The sequence below is a fragment of the Camelus ferus genome, chromosome 9 (genome assembly GCF_009834535.1).
Source record: "Camelus ferus isolate YT-003-E chromosome 9, BCGSAC_Cfer_1.0, whole genome shotgun sequence".
NCBI lineage: Eukaryota > Metazoa > Chordata > Mammalia > Artiodactyla > Camelidae > Camelus > Camelus ferus.
The window spans coordinates 49162236-49183666 of record NC_045704.1 but is presented as its reverse complement, the minus strand read 5'-3'; the positions used below and the strand labels follow the sequence as shown (position 1 = coordinate 49183666).

At 43.1% G+C, this 21431-nt stretch overlaps 1 protein-coding gene across 2 annotated transcripts in view; it reads left to right on the top strand.

Annotated features, from left to right (window-relative positions):
• GLG1 (golgi glycoprotein 1) overlaps positions 1-14576 on the top strand; it is a 119182-nt gene extending 104606 nt beyond the window's left edge. Inside the window, exons 18-27 of one of the 2 annotated variants that reach the window (XM_032486736.1) lie at positions 73-165; positions 2376-2513; positions 3867-3990; positions 4696-4838; positions 5019-5120; positions 6037-6144; positions 7517-7637; positions 8258-8364; positions 9540-9703; positions 10719-14576. In XM_032486736.1, the coding sequence (XP_032342627.1) occupies positions 73-165; positions 2376-2513; positions 3867-3990; positions 4696-4838; positions 5019-5120; positions 6037-6144; positions 7517-7637; positions 8258-8364; positions 9540-9703; positions 10719-10794 (1176 nt within the window). In that variant the 3' untranslated portion in view covers positions 10795-14576. Of the gene's footprint in view, positions 1-72; positions 166-2375; positions 2514-3866; positions 3991-4695; positions 4839-5018; positions 5121-6036; positions 6145-7516; positions 7638-8257; positions 8365-9539 lie in introns of both variants that reach the window. The other variant, XM_032486735.1, reaches the window with a different exon arrangement.
• Positions 14577-21431: the final 6855 nt, after the last annotated feature.

Below are 21431 nucleotides of genomic sequence, written 5' to 3'. Positions count from 1 at the left end.
TGTAGAACATTTGATTTGACATCTCCAGCTTAGAGTAAACTGACTTTTCCATGCTGGTTCTCTCTCATGCAGACAGAGGACATCCGTCTGGAACCAGATCTGTATGAAGCCTGCAAGAGTGACATCAAGAACCACTGTTCCACCGTGCAATATGGCAATGCTCAGGTAACTTTTTATTTTTATTTTTTAATTGTAAAGGTAACGTGAAGGTAATTTTTTAATAATTAATTCTCCACTAGTGGGATAAGCCCCATCACGTACTGTCCAGCCTGACTGTCCCCTTTTAAGCTACTTGAGACTATGATTTTTCTTTCTTTTTTTTTTTTTTTTTTAATTGAGGTATAGTCAGTTTACAATGTTGTGTGGTTTTTCATACAGACTACTTTCTCTCACCTTCATTCCTCTTCATCACCTATTCAGTCTCTTTGCCCTTTCAGGTTACCTTGTCCTCCCTTACCTTGTCTGCTTCATGGCCTTTCAGATGCCTCCTCTCTCTAGCTTTCCCAAGCTGCACCTCCAAAATTAATTACTACCTCATATGTTCCCATTCCACAGACATTCTAAACTAGAGGTCACAGGAGAACCACCTTGGGGATTTTTTTTTTTTTTTAAATTCACGGAACAGGGCCCTACCCAGAATCGTCAGGAATGACGTGCAGTCAAATGATTTTTTTTCAATCTTCTCCTGTTGACTCATCTACCTCTCCACTTCAGGGTATCGCCATGGTGCTTTAACTTCTGAGATAATGGTTGCACTGTCTTCTTGTATCTGCTGTTGGTGTTGCAGAGTCTGATGTCAATCTGATTCTCATTTCTGTGTAATTAATCTACCTCTGAGTTTTCTCTTTATCTTTAATGATCTGTAATTTCACTACAATATAATTAGATATGGCTTTTGGTTTTCTTTATCCTGGTTGGCTCTTTCAGTCTCAATTCATATCTTACTTCAGTCCTAGGAAGTTCTCAAACATTGTTCTTTGAAGTATTGCCTTCCTCCTGGAACTCCTTGTTGAACATTTAGAGCATCTGAATTGGTACTCCATGTCTCTGAACTTTTTCTTTCATGCCTTTCATTTCTTTATCTCTCTCTACTACTTTGAGGTAATTCCTCAGTTCTGTATCCCAGTTTCATAATTTATTCTTTAGCTCTTCCTATTCTGCTCTTTAGAGAGACCACCAGTTGGGTTTTATTTTTCATTTCCAGCATCTCTAATTGTTTCTTTTCATAACTACCTGTTATTGATTCTTGTTTACTATTTCCTTCTGTATGGCTCTGAGGGTATTAAACATACTTTTGATTGCTCTGTTGCCTTTTCCCCTCAGTTCTGAGGCCCTGATTTATTTTATTTATCATCTTTCTTATGGTATTAGTATTCCTCAACTACAGTTGGCTCTTAAACAATGCAGGGCTTAGGAGTGCTGAATCTTTACATAGTCAAAACCCTGCGTATAACTTATAGTCAATCCTCCATGTACGCAGGCTCTATCTGAAGTTCCACATCTGCCCATTCAACCAACACAGATCGTGTAATACTGCAGTATTTACTGTTGAAAAAAATTCTTGTTTAAGTGGATCCATGCAGTTCAGACCCTTGCTGTTCAAAGGTCACCTGTATTTGGTGATTCTTGGTTGTGCCTTGAGGTTTTCATAGACGTCTCTGACTTCATGCTACAGCCCCTGCTACTGCAGCCTCCCATCTGCTTTCCTTATCTTTTTTTATAGTATCCAAAAGTTAATTGTAGGGAAGGGGAGATTTTAGGATATACTTAATTCACTATCTTAAAATCTCTCCTATGGTACTTTATGCTTTCATGTTAACTCACTTATCTTTTTTAGTGTAGTTATTTGTTTATATAACTTTGTCCTGTGAGACTCTGTAGTCTTCAGGGGTAAGGATTGGGTCTGATACCTGGCATCTAATGCTCTATTCTTATGTGCTAGATGGCGAGTTGAACTGAACTTCCTGGCTTGTGCCTACTGTCTAGTCAGGGTTATTGCTCTAGGGAAAGGCAGAGAACCTGACATATGCTCCAAAATGTACCTTAACAAGGAACAGCCCTAGAAGACAGAAGAAACCTGGAATCCTCAGAGGGTTTCCTTCCCTTTAGACTCCAGTGCACTCTGTTCTTCTTCCATAATTTTTATACATTTGATTTGCTATTATCCCTGAGGTGGTAAATCTATTAATAGAATTCTCCAAATAAAATTCTTCTTTGTGAGGAAATCCTGATTTCTTATTACCTAGGTATTAAAAATGGAAAGCACCTGGATAGAAAAATAAGAGATGCACTAAGAACTGAATGCTTTATTCAGAATGCATGGATTATCAATCCCTGACCCACCTCTTAACTTGACCGTAACTCTTATGCCTTAGATTATTGAATGTCTGAAAGAAAACAAAAAACAGCTGACTGCCCGTTGCCACCAGAAAGTTTTTAAGCTGCAGGAGACAGAGATGATGGACCCAGAGCTAGACTATACACTTATGAGAGTCTGCAAGCAGATGATAAAGGTAAGGGATCCAAAATCAAGGGCTGAGCACAGGGTAAGTCAAAGTAACGACAACGTGGACTTCTTTAAATTTCAGAGTGAAATCATGTAATCTGTCAATGTCAACCTGTTTTATACAGCTGAGGCTGGAGTTCTCATAGTCTGGTCCCTAGACCAGCAGGATCAGCACCACCAGGGAACTTACAGCCTCGGGCCCCACCCCAATCTCTGAGGCAGAAGCTCTGGGAGAGTTGCTTTCGGTTTTTACAAGCCCCCAGGGGTTCGAATGCAGCTCAAGTTTGAGAACACTAAGCTAGAATAACTGATCTCACTTTGACCTAAGTCAAGTAAATAGAGGTCCATTAAATTCGTGATTGGTTTTGAGGGCATTTGGTGGTAGGTATACTCACAAAGCCACCACTGAGTGTCCTGATCATCCATCTACCACCATCAGAGGCTTTTTTATTTTACAAGTTCTTTTGCTTCCTTTACATCTCCAGTGAACATTCCCTGCAGCAGGGCTGACTGGGGATCCCAGATATCAGTCCCTGGATCTGTCCACATGTACAAAGAGGTTAAACTTAAAGTGCTGAGCCCTTATTTCAGCTTCCCTTTAAAAAGGAATGATACTTTTCACCCTATCAAATAAATTTCAAAGAGAATTGTGGAAGTTAGAAGTCACTTTCACAGAAGAATTGAGTCCTCTGTAAAGCTGAAAATGTCAGGCTATGATATGAGGGAGCTTTGTAAGATTTTGATGATTTCTATAAAAATCAGCCAGCAATCCACATCCCCATATTAAGATATCTGTAGGCTATAATTAACAGATAGACTGTGGATTAGCAGATAGAAATGGAGCTTCTTTACAAGTCCAGAATGAATCTCTGGCTTCAAGGACATTTAACAAGTGTACAGGGGCTGGCCCCACAGGATTTAGTAGGATTATAGCCCCCTGTAGTTAAAAAATGAACTAGACAGGTCCTTTCGCCACATCCCTTTTCACATTAGTTGGTGGATAATTCCTACATTTCCCATTGAGATTGGATGGATATGTCTTGAGGGCTACATGATCACCTGGTACAGTGTTATGTTCATGCTTAAACAATATGTAAGCTCATGAGACACCATGTAGCATAGCCGTGTAACTATGCAAAACAGGCAACAGGTAGTAGAAGGAAATGTGAGAAATATAGATATGAAAGGGGAACTTAAGGCTGGGTACTTACTCAGGCTTCCTGTTTCTCTTGTCTCAACTGATACCTTTAGGTTGCTTCTGTCATAAGCTCCCCTAAAAGATGTTAAGAGTGTGATTAATAAGTTGATGTTAATTGCCATATTTGGATAACTGCTTTTATAAAACTTTGTTTCTTTGCAGAGATTCTGTCCAGAAGCAGATTCCAAAACTATGTTGCAATGCTTGAAGCAGAATAAAAACAGTGAATTGATGGATCCCAAATGCAAACAGATGATAACCAAGCGCCAGATCACCCAGAACACAGGTAACATCTTGCGTGGCTTTCCAAATCCCACTGGGTATAGCTTGAAAGAAACTGAGTGACCTACTTGCCTGATTAAACCGTGGGTGCTTTGTTGTTTGTGAATGTGAAGGAAAGAGTCTGGATGTAATAAGCACAATGACTTAACTCCTTCTTTGATGAGCACCCAGAAGAATGAAATGGAAATCGTGGGAAAGAAAAGGCTGAAAACATGGAAAACTGCCTTTGGAGAGTGTACAAAGGGAATTAGGGCTAGACTTCCTTGAAAAGTCTAGAGATTTAATAAAACTTCATGCATATGGCAGGAGAATGTATGGGTAATCTGTTTTAGAACAGAAATTTATCTATCTCTGCAGCAAGGTGAGTGGGATATTGTTTTCAGAGTTTTCAAAACATATATATTATGGGGAAGGTTGCTGGTATCTGCTTGATTTTTGTGAGGACTGCTTAGAACATTGGTCTCAATAGACCCTGCAGAGCTGCTGCAGAGTAGGATGCGTGGGGGTCTCCACGTCCACTCTTTCACCACATTATACTGGTGATTTAAAACACTGTAGTGAGGGCTCAGTAAACATTTATTGACTAAACAAATCAATGGTTGATTCATGGTTATGGACGTAATATGCCTCCTTTGGGTAGATGGATCTCAAAACATTTGTGAATCCAGGTGGAATATTTTATCTTGTACTTAATTACTTTCTGCTGTAGATTACCGCTTAAACCCTGTGCTAAGGAAAGCCTGTAAAGCTGACATTCCTAAATTCTGTCATGGTATCCTGACCAAGGCCAAGGATGATGCAGAGCTAGAAGGTCAAGTCATCTCTTGCCTCAAGCTGAGATACGCTGATCAGGTAAACCGGCCTGGGCTGTGCACAGAGGTGTGTTTACGGAACCTCTGCTAGTCCTGGCAGTTTTTTCTTTGGAAAAAAGAAATTCCTTAGCTTGCTCCTACTTTCCTAAGACCTTTTTCACACCAAATGAAAAGCTGACGTATTCTAATAGGCCAACATACTCTCCTTTGTCACGTGCAGCGCCTTTCTTCAGACTGTGAAGACCAGATCCGGATTATCATCCAGGAGTCTGCTCTCGATTACCGACTCGACCCTCAGCTCCAACTGCACTGCTCAGATGAGGTAGGATTTGGTTACGAAACTGGTTATGAACAGAGCTGGACAGAGAAGTTTTTATTGGAGAAAAATTCTTTACTCTCTTTCCCTTCAGCCCTGAATCCAGGGTTCATTGAAGGCCCATCTTCTAGGCTCTCCATTGTCTGAGTTCCTGGTTCTCTGTTAACACTGAATTTGGGTTGGCATGAGTCCTGTCACTATTTACTTTTGATTCCATATTTCTCTATTGAACAAGAGTTTTATTATACCTCTCTCTGGGTAATTTGTTATTCTCTCTCCTTATTCTGATGGTCAACCCAGCACACCCTCAAGACTTGCCAGAAAGATAGAAGTGCTCCTATAATACCTCTAAAGAAGTGCCCATCCTTGGAAATTATAACCTTATAGCTAGAAAAGGCCATATGGAGAACTTTATTCAACATATGTCAATTTTATGGGATCATAGCTGAAGATATTTCAAAAAAGCTTACTCATAAAACTGTCCAAAGAAGATTAAATTTTCAATTTGTGCTGCAGGCTATGTGTCAGGACCCTTTTTTCTGTGCTTGTGTGTGTGTGTGTGTGTTTGTGTGTGTGTGTGTGCATGTTTCCAAGTTGTGAGGCTGGGTTGACCCTGAACCTCTGTAAATATCAAGCATTTGCTTTGAGTATTTAACTTTGCTACATGACCTGAGGAAACAGGAAAGTAGCCTTCTCTGTGACCAGTCCTGGGACAGTCTGACTCAGGCCTTAGAGTTGACAGCGTGAAGATACGTGCATTGACTGGTTTTCCGCTCTGGGCCAGTCCCTGTGAAGGAGAATGGAGGCTGGCATCCCATATGGGAGGGAGAGGGGAGTGAGATCTACCAGGAATCCGTTGAGAAGAACCCTGGGAGGATCACCACATCAACACATCCCAGAGTTGTTTGTGTCTCCTGAACAGATTGCCAGTCTGTGTGCCGAAGAAGCAGCAGCCCAGGAGCAGACAGGTCAAGTAGAGGAGTGCCTCAAAGTCAACCTGCTCAAAATCAAAACGGAAGTGTGTAAAAAGGTAACTACCATCAATCACCATCTTCCCGCACTTGTTTTTCTCTCTTCTTTCTTTTAAAGCTGTAGTCTGTACAACTTAGTGACAAAATCTGAATTTTCCTTCCTAGAGTTCTATCTGTTCCCTCCTACCAAACTAATTTGGCTTTTGATCATTAATAGCCTGTAACTTAAATATTCTTTTCACATGTACAAGTTATTTGTGAGTATGTCTCATCCCTATGACCAGACCCTTGTTTAAGGGCATTGCTTAAGTATTGTGCCAAAGCAAAATGTCAGTTCCAATATATCAATCAATAAGTATGCTGCATTCATAAAAATCAGTGAAACTAAAAATTTAGTTCATTTCAGAAACTTCACATAAAAACAAATTTATCAAAATACGACGGCTAAGCATACATTAGCTTACAAAATTGAAAGTGAAATATTATATGTGATCTTTTTAAAAAACCTTTATCTTTTTTTTGAAAAGTGTTTCAATCATGACTTAAAGTTAGTGTGAATATTGTGTGCAAATATTTTCATCTGCTAAAAATGTTTCTAATTCCACATGGTCTGAGGAGTGATAGGAGTTGACTAAAAGCTAAATCCAGGTATTTTCCTTTGGCTACTTTTTCATCAGATGATCACATTTAACTTTAAGGAAGACTTTTTGAACAATATTTCAATTTTTTAAATTTGTTTTTATTATTGTTATACAGTCTTTCTATTGAGAGCAAACTAATTTTTATTTAAGAAAGCATTTCAGGCTTTACCTCTTATGATTCCATCATGTATAAACAGAGAGTGCAGTGCTGATTTTCAGTTCTATCACATGTATATTCCTGTTGTTCAGAACATCTTTAAACTCAAATAAAAATTATTCTTGCAGTAGAAGTTATGCTCTATCAATTCTTTTTTCTTCTTTTGAGGATGATGGAGGTAAAGTGAAACATTTCGCAAATACACACACCCTTTGAGAGTTTTAATATAGCATATTACTCTGATTTTTCAGTTTTCACATTTTCAGACTTCCTAGAGTAACAGAATAACTGCATTAAATCAGTATAAATGCTAACACTTAGTATTCAATAATATGGTTTACCAAAATGCCAAACTCAATTCCAGTCTTACGGTTTCCCTGCTTTGCTTAGCAAACAGCTTTGCTTAGCAAACAGCTTTGCATACACTCAGTCCCCAAGCTGTATTTATTGAATTAAATTGGATGCTAAAAGGCTGCATTCTTTGCATCATCACCATGTTGCCATCAATTTCAGAGTAGCTTCTGTTGGCTCAGCCTTCCCTCCTTTACTTTTTGTTTATATATAAAGTATTTACAGACTACAGAGCTGATATATTTCCTCTATAAAAACTCTCTGATGATCTGTTCTTCTCAGGAAGTGTTAAACATGCTGAAGGAAAGCAAAGCAGACATCTTTGTGGACCCAGTTCTTCATACAGCTTGTGCCCTGGACATTAAACACCACTGTGCAGCCATCACCCCTGGCCGAGGGCGTCGTAAGTCACTGTGTTCCCTCTGACCCTGTCTGAACTGTCTTGGAAGGAGCAAAGACTTCCGAGACATCAGTTGTTCTGTAGCATAGACAGCAGCCTCTTGGGACCTGGTTGATGCTGGGACTAGACCTTTGTGGCAAAATGAATTTAGGAATAATCCTGCAGGTCTGAATTGATCTAGCCATGACAGAGGCAAAGATTTGAAGAAAAGAGAAAGTTGAGTTATTAGGGAAGCAGAAGTTAAGCCATCTTCATGGCCCTCTTCCCTGACTTGTCCAACCTCGAGCAGCTTCAGCAACTTCCCCAGCAGTACATTGGGCTCAGCAGACAGGTTTTGTGTGAGGTGGAACCTGGACAGGTGTAAAGTTGTTTCTGAGCCGTGTGTGTCCAACGAAAATGAGAGAGGTTTTAAGAGACTCTGGACAGCCAACCTTTGGACAGCCAACTTAGAAGTTGAATATCCTTCTCCATGTTAGATCTTGGGCCACATGTTCTAGGTTGGATTTAACTTTGTGTAGCCTACAGATCTGAATTCTCTGGTGGTTAGGTATCCTTCTCCCCAACCTTACAGAAATTTCTGTTCAGTACAGTTTCAGACTCTTCTTATCCCTTTTCTTGCACAGAAATGTCTTGCCTTATGGAGGCTCTGGAGGATAAGCGAGTGAGGTTACAACCTGAGTGCAAAAAACGCCTCAATGACCGGATTGAAATGTGGAGTTACGCAGCGAAGGTAATGATGAGGATCCCCTGAAGTGACCGTCCCCTCTCAGTTTCCCAGTCTCTTCAAGATACTTCACTTCTCCTTGTCCTTGTGAGACTGGCAGTAAGTGTATTTGAAAAATCTGTCAGTGCACCTGTAGGACTCCTGGGCTCTAATTGCCTGGAGCCACTTTCTCCAGATGGGGCAACAGAGACACTAATTAGTCTCTTACTGCATCAGTTTCTGCTTTTGAGCCGCTAAACATTGCTTCAGAGTGACTCCACTGCTTGTTTTGTGTTGGCAAATGTTGGTGCTCAAATCACATTAATCTGAAGCCCCCCCTTGCTGTGTTCTGAGTACATGGATGGGCATAGAAGCAGCCTCTCTGAGCTGGACCCTTCTCTGGCACCCAGACTAAGTTGAAACTAAAAAGAACAGGTTGGTGTATACCTGGGGAACCTTCCAGTCCTGATTCTGCCATGGCAGGCCACCACAGAGGTCCAGTGAAGAAAGCAGTGAGGAAAACTGAGGATGAAAACTGTTTAGACTAAAGTGTCCACGACTGAGGGAGTGGTTAAGTGTATTTGGTCAGCATAGGTCATGTTTGCGTGTTGCTTTTGGTGGGGGGAGTGCTGATGATTTGATAGTGAATGAGAACAAGTCAATATAGAATTAGCATCTGACAGTGTCTCAACTTCTCTCTTTGTTTTTAAAAAGGCAGCAACATATGAAGGAAATAAATCAAAATACATGAGAACCTATGACCTTGTACAAGTCACTTGACCACTTCCACCCCTCGGGCCTCTGGGTCTTCATCTATAATCTGGGAGTAATGGAATCTACTTGCTAGGTTTAGTGTGAAGACTGAATGATAGAAATGCGTTGAGCCCTTTGCCAGGGCCCAACATGTCAAGTCCTCAATATGAGGGCTGGTATTACACAGGCGGTGGCGATCACTGTGATGAATTGTATGCGACTCCACCTTTTTGTATTTGTCTGCATTTTCAACTCTTGTGTGGTAGATACATACAGCATTATGATCAGGAAAAACAGTTGTAGCTCTGTGTTTGATTTTCTTGTGTCTTATCCTCCTCTCTTCCCAAAAGAAACAACACAAGTTAAAGTAGGAGTGGAGGGGGCAAGTTACAGTGAGCAGCATCCCAGCCCATGTCTCTCTGAGGATGATGTTGCTGTGTATTTTACAGGTGGCCCCAGCGGATGGCTTCTCTGACCTCGCCATGCAAGTGATGACATCCCCGTCAAAGAACTACATTCTCTCTGTGATCAGTGGGAGCATCTGCATACTGTTCCTGATTGGCCTGATGTGTGGACGTATCACTAAGCGAGTGACACGAGAGCTCAAGGACAGGTAGAGCCACCTTGACAACCAGAGGAACTACCTGTCCAGTGCCCAGTTTGTACAGCCCTCCTGTATAGTGTACCCACGCACCTCGTCCTTCTGCGAGGTGACACCAACACCCATGTTAGAGCAACAGCAGGTATCCACTGCATTGTCCCACCTCAGACCTCGCCCATGTCCATGGTATCCTCCTCCTCGACCATTTTTGCAGCAGCTGGCCGCTTTGGGTATTGCCTTTGTTGGCAAACTTGGGTTTACCTGCCCATAGACAAGTCTCATACCGATGGAACTACCAGTACTTCCAGAACCAACTCACCTGACCTGCAACTCAAATTTTTTTTTTAAAAAAAAAAACACCAAAAAAGAAAAAAAGAAATTTTTAAAGAAAAAAAATGTATATAGTAACACATCTCCTCCAGGCTTGATTTGAGCAATGGGGTTATTCTGTGTGATGGTGTAAAATGAAGGCAGGACGTTAGCGGGGAAACACACCACCCAATATGCTATAACTGGGATGTCTTGCTTATTTCTCAGAAGCACCTTTGGCCCATTTCAGGGCCATGGACTTCACCACCTAGTGGGAAACCACTAACCAGCCCGCTTTGGGGTCTTGTTTTCTTCTGCTGAAACAGTGATGCTTTCCAGTTACCACCCTAGTAGAGCCACTGCTGGTCAAGACCCCAAGGCCATGGGTATTTCTGTCATCTCCTCACCTCAGTGAAGTAGAGCACGAGCTCCCTAGGCCAAGGGCAGGTGGGTTGGGGAGGGGATCAAAAATGTGTGAAGATGGTAAGTCCACTGATCTGCACTGAGAGCCTGAACCCTGAGGCCCAAGGCAGTAGGAACACAGTGATCTTTCCTTCTCCAGGCCAGTGCAGGACTCTGTCAAGTTCGGATTGACCCTGCTAGGGTGGCAGTTCCTCCAGAAGTGCTCTGCTTCACCAGGAGGCCGTGACTACAGTGGGAGGGAGCTCAGGGCAGGAAGGAGGAGCAAGGTATTGATTGACTTTGCTTTATTTTTCAGGCACCAATGCAGGTCAGAGACAATGGCTTATAAAGAGTTAGCGTGGTCTCAGGGTGTGACTGGCAATCCAACCTGAGCTTTCTGCAGGCTCAAGGCCACCTTCCCAGACAGGTTCCTTTATGCCTCTATGTGGAGAGGGCATGGAAAGTTATTACATTAAAAGATGGAGGCCTTTCTCCCTTTTTTCCCTTTCTATCCATTTGCTGCGTGCACCCACTGTAGTAGGCGTTGGCTAAATGTACTTCGATGATTCATCAGTCTTTCCCAAATCTGAGCTTTATAAAAGCAGTATTCCTGGCCAACCTCCCTCGTCCCTCCAATGTAGAGATGACAAGTTTGGAGGATAAAAAGGCAGCAGTGCAGGCATCATGGTTCAACCTGGCACAGCTTGGCTTGAGTGTGGGGCATGGAGTCCAGTGGCTGCACAAGAGGGCAACGTGTACAATAGGAGATATATTTATATAATATATATTTTATTAACCTGTTAGACATCCACAGAGTATTATAAATCATGTGCCTAAAACTGTCCACATAGACCATGTGCCCTTCCTTGCCCTGCCCCTCTTTGCCACTGTCACACGTGCTACGGGACCTACCCAACATTTGTCTTCCCTGAAATGTGTTCAGTACAAAGTGGGTCAGTTTGTGGGTCAGTTGATCCAAATAACTCCTTGTCTCACCTGACTGACATATATTTGAATACTGTGGTTTTTCTCCTTTTTCTTTCTTTTTCCTTTTTGCTGCCCTTCCTGGAGGCAGTGGGTTCCAGAAGCCAGCTGCATATCCCCTGCCTGAGTACGGCAGGTCACCAGAGGGGCTTCTAAGCTACTTGGTCCCTTCAGTCCTGCTCTTAGGGTCTTCCTGATTCTCAGCAGCTGTCCTGGGATTCTTCAGTCTCATAAAACTTGAAATTCTTGGGGTTTAAGCACCAACCCCCTACTACCACCCCTGTTGGACTGAGTTGAGCTAGTCTAGATAGTCCACCTCCAGGGGTTCCTACCTGGATGGTAGGGGCTTGGGATTGAGAACTGGGGATGTCATCTAAACACAGGCCTCCACTGACATGTCTCATGTGGTTTACAGAATAGAATAAATGTTCCCCATCTGAAGAGTCTAAAGGTACTATTCTCCATCTCTGCAGTCTCCCTCCCAATATATGTAAAATATCTCTGTAGTTTAATGTGTTTTGATACTTTTGTTCTTTCTGAACTGGGAGATGATCTCAGTTTCTGCAGCAGATCTGGAAGTTTGAAAAGGAGTTTGATTCTCAAAACATTTGTCACCTTTAGAAATGACCCAAATAGACATAAAGGATAAGTCTGCCCATATCTTGGATTGCTCATTGCTAGAAAGCATATCACTTTCCTGCTTAGATTGCTTTCATATGACTGGTTCTTGAGAGTCCCAGGTCGTATCTTGAACAGTTTCCAACATCCAAGGGGCCAAGCAGCACCTGAACCAGTGGCCACGCTCTATCCATTCTGTACCTCATTTGGTGTAACAAAACAGGTGCTGGGGCACCTCTGGCTACTGTCTTCATAGGTACCTCTTGGGTAAATCAGCTAGTCAAGAACTAGTCAGGAAGAAGAAACCATGGCCCTAGTGGAGGAGCTGATGATGAACTTCGTCCTTTACCTGTTCTCCTGACGTCTAGCCCACGTTCAGTAACATAAGCAGCAGGTAGGGTTTTTGGCCAAGGCCAAGGCTCCAAGCACTTGCTAAAGATTACAGTAGCTAGGGAACCCATCCGGTCTCGTCAGCTCATTCCAGTGTCTCAGGGACTCATACTCAGTGTGCTCTACGACACTCCAGAGGCACCAGGAGGTCAGTCTTCAGGCAGGAGGCCCTGCAGTGCAAGGAATCCAAAGTCTGGGTAGAATGTCAAGAACAAGGGTGACTGCTCCCTCTAACGGAGCTTCTTGCACACAAGGGTGGCTCTGGGCATGAGACCTTGATGCGGCTGCATCCCTGGCCTTCCTCTGCTATGGCTGCTGTCCCAAGAGAAGACTGCTGGCAAGATGCACCGAGATGGAGCCATAGCACAGGCATGGGTTCACTCCAGCAGGAAAGCCCTCCTCAGCGTTCCCTAAAATTGGTACCACTACCAGGCCCAGTTCTGTGGCTCCTGTCAGCTTGTTCTGAGCCAGTGCATGCTTAGAAGCCAGGGGAATTCTCGCATTTAGTGAGCAGGTGTTGACTTGAATCCATTGTAGGCCTGTGGCTACCTCACATCCTGCACTTACTCTTCTCGGGGTCACTGGGGAGGGAGGGAGATTCTACTTTCCTAGAAGATGCGACAGAAAATTGCCATCAGATTTCGTTTCTCCCCATTTTCCGAGGTCACGTAATAGGAGAATGCAGTGGTAAAGAGGTTGTAGCATCCATGTACATCAGAGTGCTGACTTCCCTCTGCCTTCCCAAGGGAAGGTTCACCCTTGTATATGAGTGTGACTTCTGCTCCACCTCTAAGCTATTGGCGCCACTTCTCTCTCAAAGATCCCTACTAGCGTGAGTCACTTGGGGAGGAGGAGATTGCTTTGTTGGGCCTCTTTAGCTGGTCTCAAGTTCCTCTGAGAAAAGCCTCCGCTTCCCATTTCTTCCCCTCCCTCACCAAAAAATAAACTTTCTCCATATATAGTTTATTTTAAGCAAGCAAATACAGAGTAGGAAGCAGGAATAAAGACCCTTAGAAGCCAGCCAACATAACCTGACCCATTCTAACTAAATTTTGGCCACAGAACAAAAAGAATATGGCTTTTTGAATCATGTGCATTTTGGTATGTTTACTTGTATTTCACATTCTTCAGAATTTGAAAAATCTCAAAGACTCCTTTTATTTATTCTCACCATTTGGGCAGCACTTAAGTAGTTTTATAAAATGCAGTGTTCCAGTGCCCTGAGTTTACCCTGGTCCTTAGGGACACTCCACTCCTGAATCACTTCTTCCCCACTAGTCTTTGATTCCCAAAAGGCCTGGAGCCAGAGCTGATGTTCTGGCCTCTCTCTCTCTCTCACTTGTCTTTGGCTGGTCATCTCTCCAACTACTCTTCTCTTAGTCCTTCTCTCCACTAGGATCAGGGTCACATGTCAGGGCAATTGAGTTTGAAGCCAAATCCCCCTTCCTCCTCAGACCTCAGACAACAGATAAGTCCTCAGCAAACCCAGACTGACTAAAGTGACAGGCTCTCCGAGCCAAATAGTGACATCACTGTGGAGACCATCTGGAGCACAAAGGTGGGACGGTCTCCTCTGGCTGGTGGTGACAGGATCCTGACAGTGGTTTCCTCAGCTCCTCCTTCCCGAGATCCTCCAGGACGCACAGGTAGGGATATTGGGAAGCATGCATTGGAGGAATGTCCCTGAGCAAGGAGAAGATTCAGATAGTGCCTCTATATTCTGTTTTGCCTTCCCCCCAACATAGAGTTGACACTTGGACCCCAGAGCCCAGCAAGCCCTATACCATGCATGTGAGGATGGTTTGAACAGGTCCCCCGGTCAGACTGCAGTGCACTGGATGGAGGGACCATAGGAGAGCTGGCTTCCTGAGCCACTTCTCCCAGCACAAGGTTCCCAGGTCAATCCAAGCAGGAAAACAGACTGTACAACAGATACTGTGTGAGATCTTAGGCCTTTAACTGTTTTTTTTTTTTAAGAAAGAAGGAAAAGTAAAATTAACAAGCCTCTTTTGTAAATGGTTTTCCTTTCTATGTATAAAATCCCGGCAGTTCCTTGTTTTTACATGTTCATGCTGTGTAATTTTGAGATGTTACTGAGATTCTGAACATAATGTGCATTTTTTTTCTGTACAGATGAAATGGGAGAATTTAATAAAGAGTTTGCAGGTTTTTACTTGTTAAATCTTCTCTATGGTGACTGGGAGGACTCTCCAACTGCCTTCTCTGCTGGTGGAAGTCTCCAGAGCTGTGAGCACCAACTGTGAACTTGCCACTGATGCTCACAAAACTTACTGTTAGAATGGTAGTGTTCTTGGCTAATTAGGTCAAGCAGAGTAGGACCATAGGTCTTTCAGAGAAGAGCTGGAAGTCAAATCTGGGGTTTTCTGACTCTCAAGCTGATATGTCGAGAAATATTCATTCTACTGGTGTGTTTATGCCCTGTCATGTGGCTCCTTCCTGGGGGAAGCACATACCTGGAACTTCTCTTTATAGATGTGACATATGGATGGCATCTGGTCTCTGGTGGCCGCCTTCCCATTCAGGCCCAGAATTAGGCCACATTTATTTTCTGGGCACTGCCATGTCCCCTTTTAGTCAGTGCTTGCCTCCCCATTCCAACAGCCCGATCCTGAAGTCAGTGACACCCTTCCCTCATCTTTTTTCTACCACCTCTACTTTCAGCAAAGCTAATTTGTATCTGGGCATTAAAAAGTAACAGCTTAAGTAATTTGCACAGTAGCAAGGATTTCTTGAAGTAGTAATGGTCATGCTAGTATTCAAATGAAATGGGATATTCAGTGAGAAAGGAAGGGTAACCCTGGAACCCAGGGTTTCTTTTCAAAATTCTTCAAATACATTTTCAGCAGCTGTCACTTAAGAGCTGATGGGCCAGGGTATAGAGTGGAGGCCAGGAGAAGGAGGAGGAGAAGAAAGGAGGGAGGGGTTGGGGTGCATTTTGAATCCCAACTAGAAGTATTCTCTATCTAGGGGACTGTGAGCAGCCATCAGCCCTGAATGAGTGTCCTAGAGAGGCCACCCTGCTTTTGTGTGGGCATGAGCTGTGGCTTCAGGCTTCTCGTTGCCTGTATCCCTACAAGGGAGAAGTGGCTCCCCTAACCCAGCTGCCCTTGGTCCCCCAAGGGGACACTGCACAGTGATGGGTTACATGCTGCCCAGCTGACACCTTAGCAGTCTGAATGGATTGCCCCACTCCCATATTTTGTGTGTGACTTTTCTGGTGAAAGATCCTTGGCCAGCTTTAATCCTCAGAGGCTTCTGGCTTCTGTTATCAGAAGGGGCTAAGAACAAAAGAGTTTTAGCCAAAAAGGGAAGAACCTTAGACCATCTAACTCCCACTTGGATGGAAAAGTGAGGTGCAAAGAGAGAGAGGAACTTGTTTTCACACACAGCTAATTCGCAGCAAAACGAGCATGTCAGCCCCTGCCATATGCTTTTCCTCTGACTAGCCAGATTGGCTTTGGGACCTGTGTGACCAAACTAAAACCCCAGCCCCCATCTAGCTCTGGGTGGAGGCCACTGACCTGACCCCAGAGTCTACAGACCCCTACAGGCGTCCCCTGGGAGCTACTGACCTTGGTCCTAGGTTCCCACCTCCCTTGCCCAAAACAACTCACAGCACAGCAGTGTCTTCTCAAGTTACTTGTTAACTGCAGAGAAATAAAAATAGTAATTTACAGTGGAGAAAACCACGTGATGCATGTTAACATCAACAGGAGTGGGGCAAAAAGACAATATGTGCCTCCTGATATAACACACCAAGGACATAACATCCCTTCTGTGGTATTCCTGTCAAAGGTGCAGAGCCTGGATTCAATCACAAGGAGACATCAGACAAACCCAAAGCAAGGGACATTCTACAAAAGTACTGCACTCAGTCATGAAAGATAAAGACTAAGGAACTGTTCCATATTAAACGAGATTGAAGAGACATAATAACTAAATGGAGTCTGTGATCCTGGACCAGAAAAAAAAATTTTTTCTGTTACCCTACTCCCAGCACATTTTCTGAGGTAACCTTTTTGGAGAACTAGGTCTCTAGGTTTTTAAGTCTGCCTCTCCACTACTGAGAAACAGGGGTCCTTTAGCAGTTCTTACTTTGTAATAATTTGAGGCAACCAGTAAAGAAGACTTGAACGTGTAGAAAAAAAATTTTGACCATTGTATTGTTACACCAAGACAGATGTAGAAGAAACGATGGAAGTCAGAAGACAGTGAAAAGACATATTTAAAGTTCAGGAGTGATAAAAACTGCCAACATGAAATTTTTTTACCTAATGAAAATAGCCTTTAAAATAAAGATGTTCTCAGATAAAGAAAAGCTGAGCGTTTGTTACTATGAGACTTCCACAAAAGGAATCCTAAAGGAAAGTCTTCAGGCAAAAGAAAAATGATCCTAAATGGGAATACGGAAATGCATGAAAGAATGAAGAGCACTAGAAAAGGTAAATACGTGGTTAAGTTAAAATTTTAATAAATAAAAATGTATACTAATTTTAATTAAATAAATATAAAATTAAAAAATAGATTTTAATTTTTTAACATTTTTATTGAGTTACAGTCATTTTACAATGTTGTGTCAAATTCCAATGTAGAACACAATTTTTCAGTTATACATGAACATACATATATTCATTGTCACTTTTTTTTTGCTGTGAGCTACCACAAAATCTTGTATATATTTCCCTGTGCTATACAGTATAATCTTGTTTATCTATTCTGCATGTGCCTGTCAGTATCTACAAATTTTGAACTCTGAGTAGTATCCCAATGTACAAATATACCACATCTTCTTTATCCAGTCATCTGTTGACGGACACTGAGGCTGTTTCCATGTCTTGGCTATTGTAAATAGTGCTGCTATGAACATCGGGGTACAGGTGTCTTTTTGAAGTAGGGTTCCTTTTGGATATATGCCCAGGAGCGGGATTCCTGGGTCATATGGTAAGTCTATTCCTAGTCTTTTGAGGAATCTCCATACTGTTTTCCACAGTGGCTGCACCAAACTGCATTCTCACCAACAGTGTAGGAGGGTTCCCTTTTCTCCACAGCCTCTCCAGCGTTTGTCATTTGTGGACTTTTGAATGATGGCCATTCTGGCTGGTGTGAGGTGATACCTCATTGTAGTTTTGATTTACATTTCTCTGATAATTAGTGATATTGAGCATTTTTTTATGTGCCTATTGATCATTTGTATTTCTTCCTTGGAGAATTGCTTGTTTAGGTCTTCTGCCCATTTATAAACATATATAAATATTGTTTGTACAAAGCAATAGAAATGTCTTTAAAATGTATATTGACTGAAAATGTCCTACAAGAAAAATACAAAAATTGGGAGGAAGCAGGTGAAGTTGAAGTGCTTTAAAGTTCTAGCCTTACTGGATAAGTGATCAAAGCAATGTTGTGTTAAACTGTTAAATCAAATCCATGTTTAATCTGTAGGAGCAACCACTGAAAGAATAATAAAAGAATATAATTAACAAATTATTAGAGGAGGGAATAATATTTTTTAAACAATCCAGAAGAAAAGAAATAAGAGAAAAAAGAAGAAATAAGTAATATAGTAGATATAAACCCAAATATATTACTAATTACACTAAAAATAAGTGAACTAAATTCTTTTTTTTTTAACAGCAGGAAGTCAGAGGACAAACAACAAACAAAACAGAATCATTGTTTTCTAGCACTTAAGAACGTCCCTGCTCAAGAGTAGATGGATTGAGGGTCGGAGCCCTGAATTCGTGTCAAAAAATCAGGGAACCAAAGGTTATCCCATCACAAAGTCCTCCAGCTTTCACAGAGTCCCATGGTGTGGAGTCTCTGCAGACATATCGTGGGCACCTGACCCTCCAAAGATGATGCCCAATGCCCACAGAACACAATTCACCTGCTACCCTGGGGCAGAGACTGGCGGCTAACTTTTTAAAAACAGCTTCATTGAGAATTAACTCCCATATCGTAACTCCCATAACTCCCATTTAAGGTATACAATTCAATGGTGTTTAGTAAATTCACAGAGTCATGTAACCATCACCACAATCAAGTTTAGAACATTTCATCCCCCCCAAAAAGAAAACCCATGGCCATCAGCAGTCACCCATTTCTCCCCAACCTCTTGCAGCCACTAATATTTGTGTCTTTATAGATTTGCCTATTCTGGCCATTTTCTATAAATAGAATCATAAAATATGTAGCCTTTACCTCTGGCTTCTTTCACTTAGCTTAATGTTTTCTGGGTTCATCCGTGTTATAGCTGTGCCCACATTTCCTTCCTTTTCATTGTTGGATGATACTCCGTTGTACAGATATACTCTTACCTTACTTATCCCCTCATCAGGTGATGGGCGTCGATTGTTTCCACTTTTTGTCTCTTCTGCATAATGCTGCCATGGATATTCATGAACAAGCTTTTGGCACCTAATTTTCAGAACATACTTTGCTCACTTACCACTGCCTCAGTCACTGGCCCTGTAAAGGAAAGTGGTAAATCCCAGCAGCACCAAAACAAACCACATCCAGAAGAAGTCTGACTTTCGGGGGTCCTCGAGGTGCCCCTTCCAATCGGCAAAGTGATCACGGGGAGGGGAGCTGCTGATGCCTAATGGGAGAATTTTCTGTTACTCTCACTCTGCTGTGAAGCGAAAGGAAAACTAAAAGCAGCTTGAAGGTGGATCCCAATGTTGATTTGAACATCAAAGAGCCTCCATCAGTAACTGTCTCCTCATTGTACAACCAAGGTGTTAGAAACATTTGGACCTCTCTCATCAGCTGCTTCCTAGAGAATATTTAGTCCTTTGTTTTATTCAGTTTTACTCAGCTCCAGTTGCAACTTAGAGGAAAGAAAACACACATCAAGTCGCCTAACAGAAAAAATCACTAAGCAGAAAATGGCCAGCAGGAAGAAGTCAGGGCAGGTGTCTTCAAAGCAGAGGCAAAACAGATTTTGCTCAGTTATACCATCAACGTAACTGGGCGAATGTCCCAAAGTGTTTGCAGGGGCAGCCATGAAACAGGTTCAGTTACAATTTGAAGGGAAAAGAAGATTCTGGGAAGTGACCAATGTCAAGTAAGAAGGGAAGTCCACAGCAAAATAGAGCTGTTCTCACTGATCCATCTGCAGATAAAGCTGGAAACAGCCTGATCTAGGCTCCCATTAGAGAGCTTAACCCCAAACCCCACGGGGTAAGAGGGAAAAAAGCTGGAGTTTCCATTTTTCAAAGTAGTATATTTTTAAGTAAATATTCCGTCAATTGAAAAAGCAAACACACCACTGTGTCCCAAAACATTATATGAAAAATGAAATGGTACAGCTGTGTTTTTCGTTGTAACTAAAGTCTACAATCACAGCAAGAAAGTATAGATAAATCTTGACCTCTAGTTAATGATATAAAAGCTAAAATGTTTGGGGGATGGAGTTCAACTTCCCCTGTGGAGGAGGAAGCTTCTAACAAACCCATCTTCCCACAAATAACAATTACACACTTTGAACAAAATACAGAAAACAATAACCTGAAATTTCTGTAGGCTGAACAAAAGCAGGCAGTTTTGGGAGAGAGGTCAAAATGTGGAGCAAGCAGCCTGCAGCCTAAAACAACTAAAATCATAATCGAAAAACCCACCATGTTTGTGGCACTGGAAAATGCGGACGGCAAGTCAGCCAAGACCACCTGAGGCCCGGGGATAGCACTGCTCATAGGTCATCCACACACAGCAGCCCTGGGCCTGGAAAGAGCTCCCTGAGCTCAGTCAAGCGCCCAGGATTCCCAGGTGCCTCCTGAGTGCACCTGCACCAAGCCCAGGTAGTTCTTACTGAAGTCACAGTGAGGTCAAAGTATCCGCCTCAGTGGCACCTGGGGACTCCCACCCAGCTCCCACCGCAAGCTGCAGGGTAACAGCCTGGGCACAGGCTCTGCGCTTCAGCTGCGTGTCTCCAGCCTCCGCCGTCATTCATTCTGGCTCAACTCCCCGTATCCCACAGCCCAGAGCCTCAGTGCCCGGCCGTGCAGCTCACTTTGCAACAATCACAACAAGAGTAGCTGTTGTGCCCTGAAAAATTTTGCAGTGGACCAAGTGTTCTATGTTCCTTATTTGAGTCTTGCAAAAACAAAAACAAAGGGAGAAAAAGTATCATTGCCCACGTTACAAGCAAGTAAATGGAGGTTGTGATGATTAATTGTATGTGCCAACCTGTCAAGCAAGAGTCTAGATATTGATGCAGAGGTATTTTCTAGCTACGAATACCATTTAAATCAGTAGACTTTGAGGAAAGCAGATCACCCTCCATGATGTGAGTGGGCCTCATCCATTCAGCTGAAGGTCTTAAGAGAGAAGACAGAGGCCCCCGCGGAGGGAGGAGGAATGGGTGGGACCGCCTACCGCCTGGGAACTGGAGCGCCCACATCAGCTCTGCCCTGGGCCTCCAGCCTGCCGGCCTGCCTCGCGCACTTCAGGCCTGCAGCCCATAGTCCTGTGGGTCAGTCTTCAGGACAAATCTCTCCCTCTACATGTATACACGTCCTGCTGGTTCTCTCTCTCTCTAATCTCTGTTGGTGACTAGCACAGAGGACCCAGAAAGGGTCACACACCAAGGAAGAGTCAGTGCTGGCATCCATACCCAGGCCAGCTCAGCTCCAAAGTCCTGCTCTTCCCCAACCACCACACCCACCCTTTCAGCTCAGACTCAACATGCTGCCGGGCCCAAGTGTCTAGGGGTCTCTGCTCTACAGCGCCTGTCGTGGGAAGGTTAGCGGGAGGGAAAGGGCACAGCCCTCCTTGGGAGGCTGCACCAAAGCAGCTGCACCTCGGGCCCTCCTGTGCGATAAGGGGCCATGTTGGGTTATCACCTCTCGGGGAGGGAGATTTTATTAGTCTGACTTGGGTTTCTAACTAATCTCCCTGTGAGGGGCTGTGCAACCCAGGAAACCTCAGTTCGTAGGCCACAGTGCCACCTCCTGCTTTATATGACGAAAGAGCATGACTGAATCACTGTGATCTGTGAGGCCACTGCGGCATTAGCCCC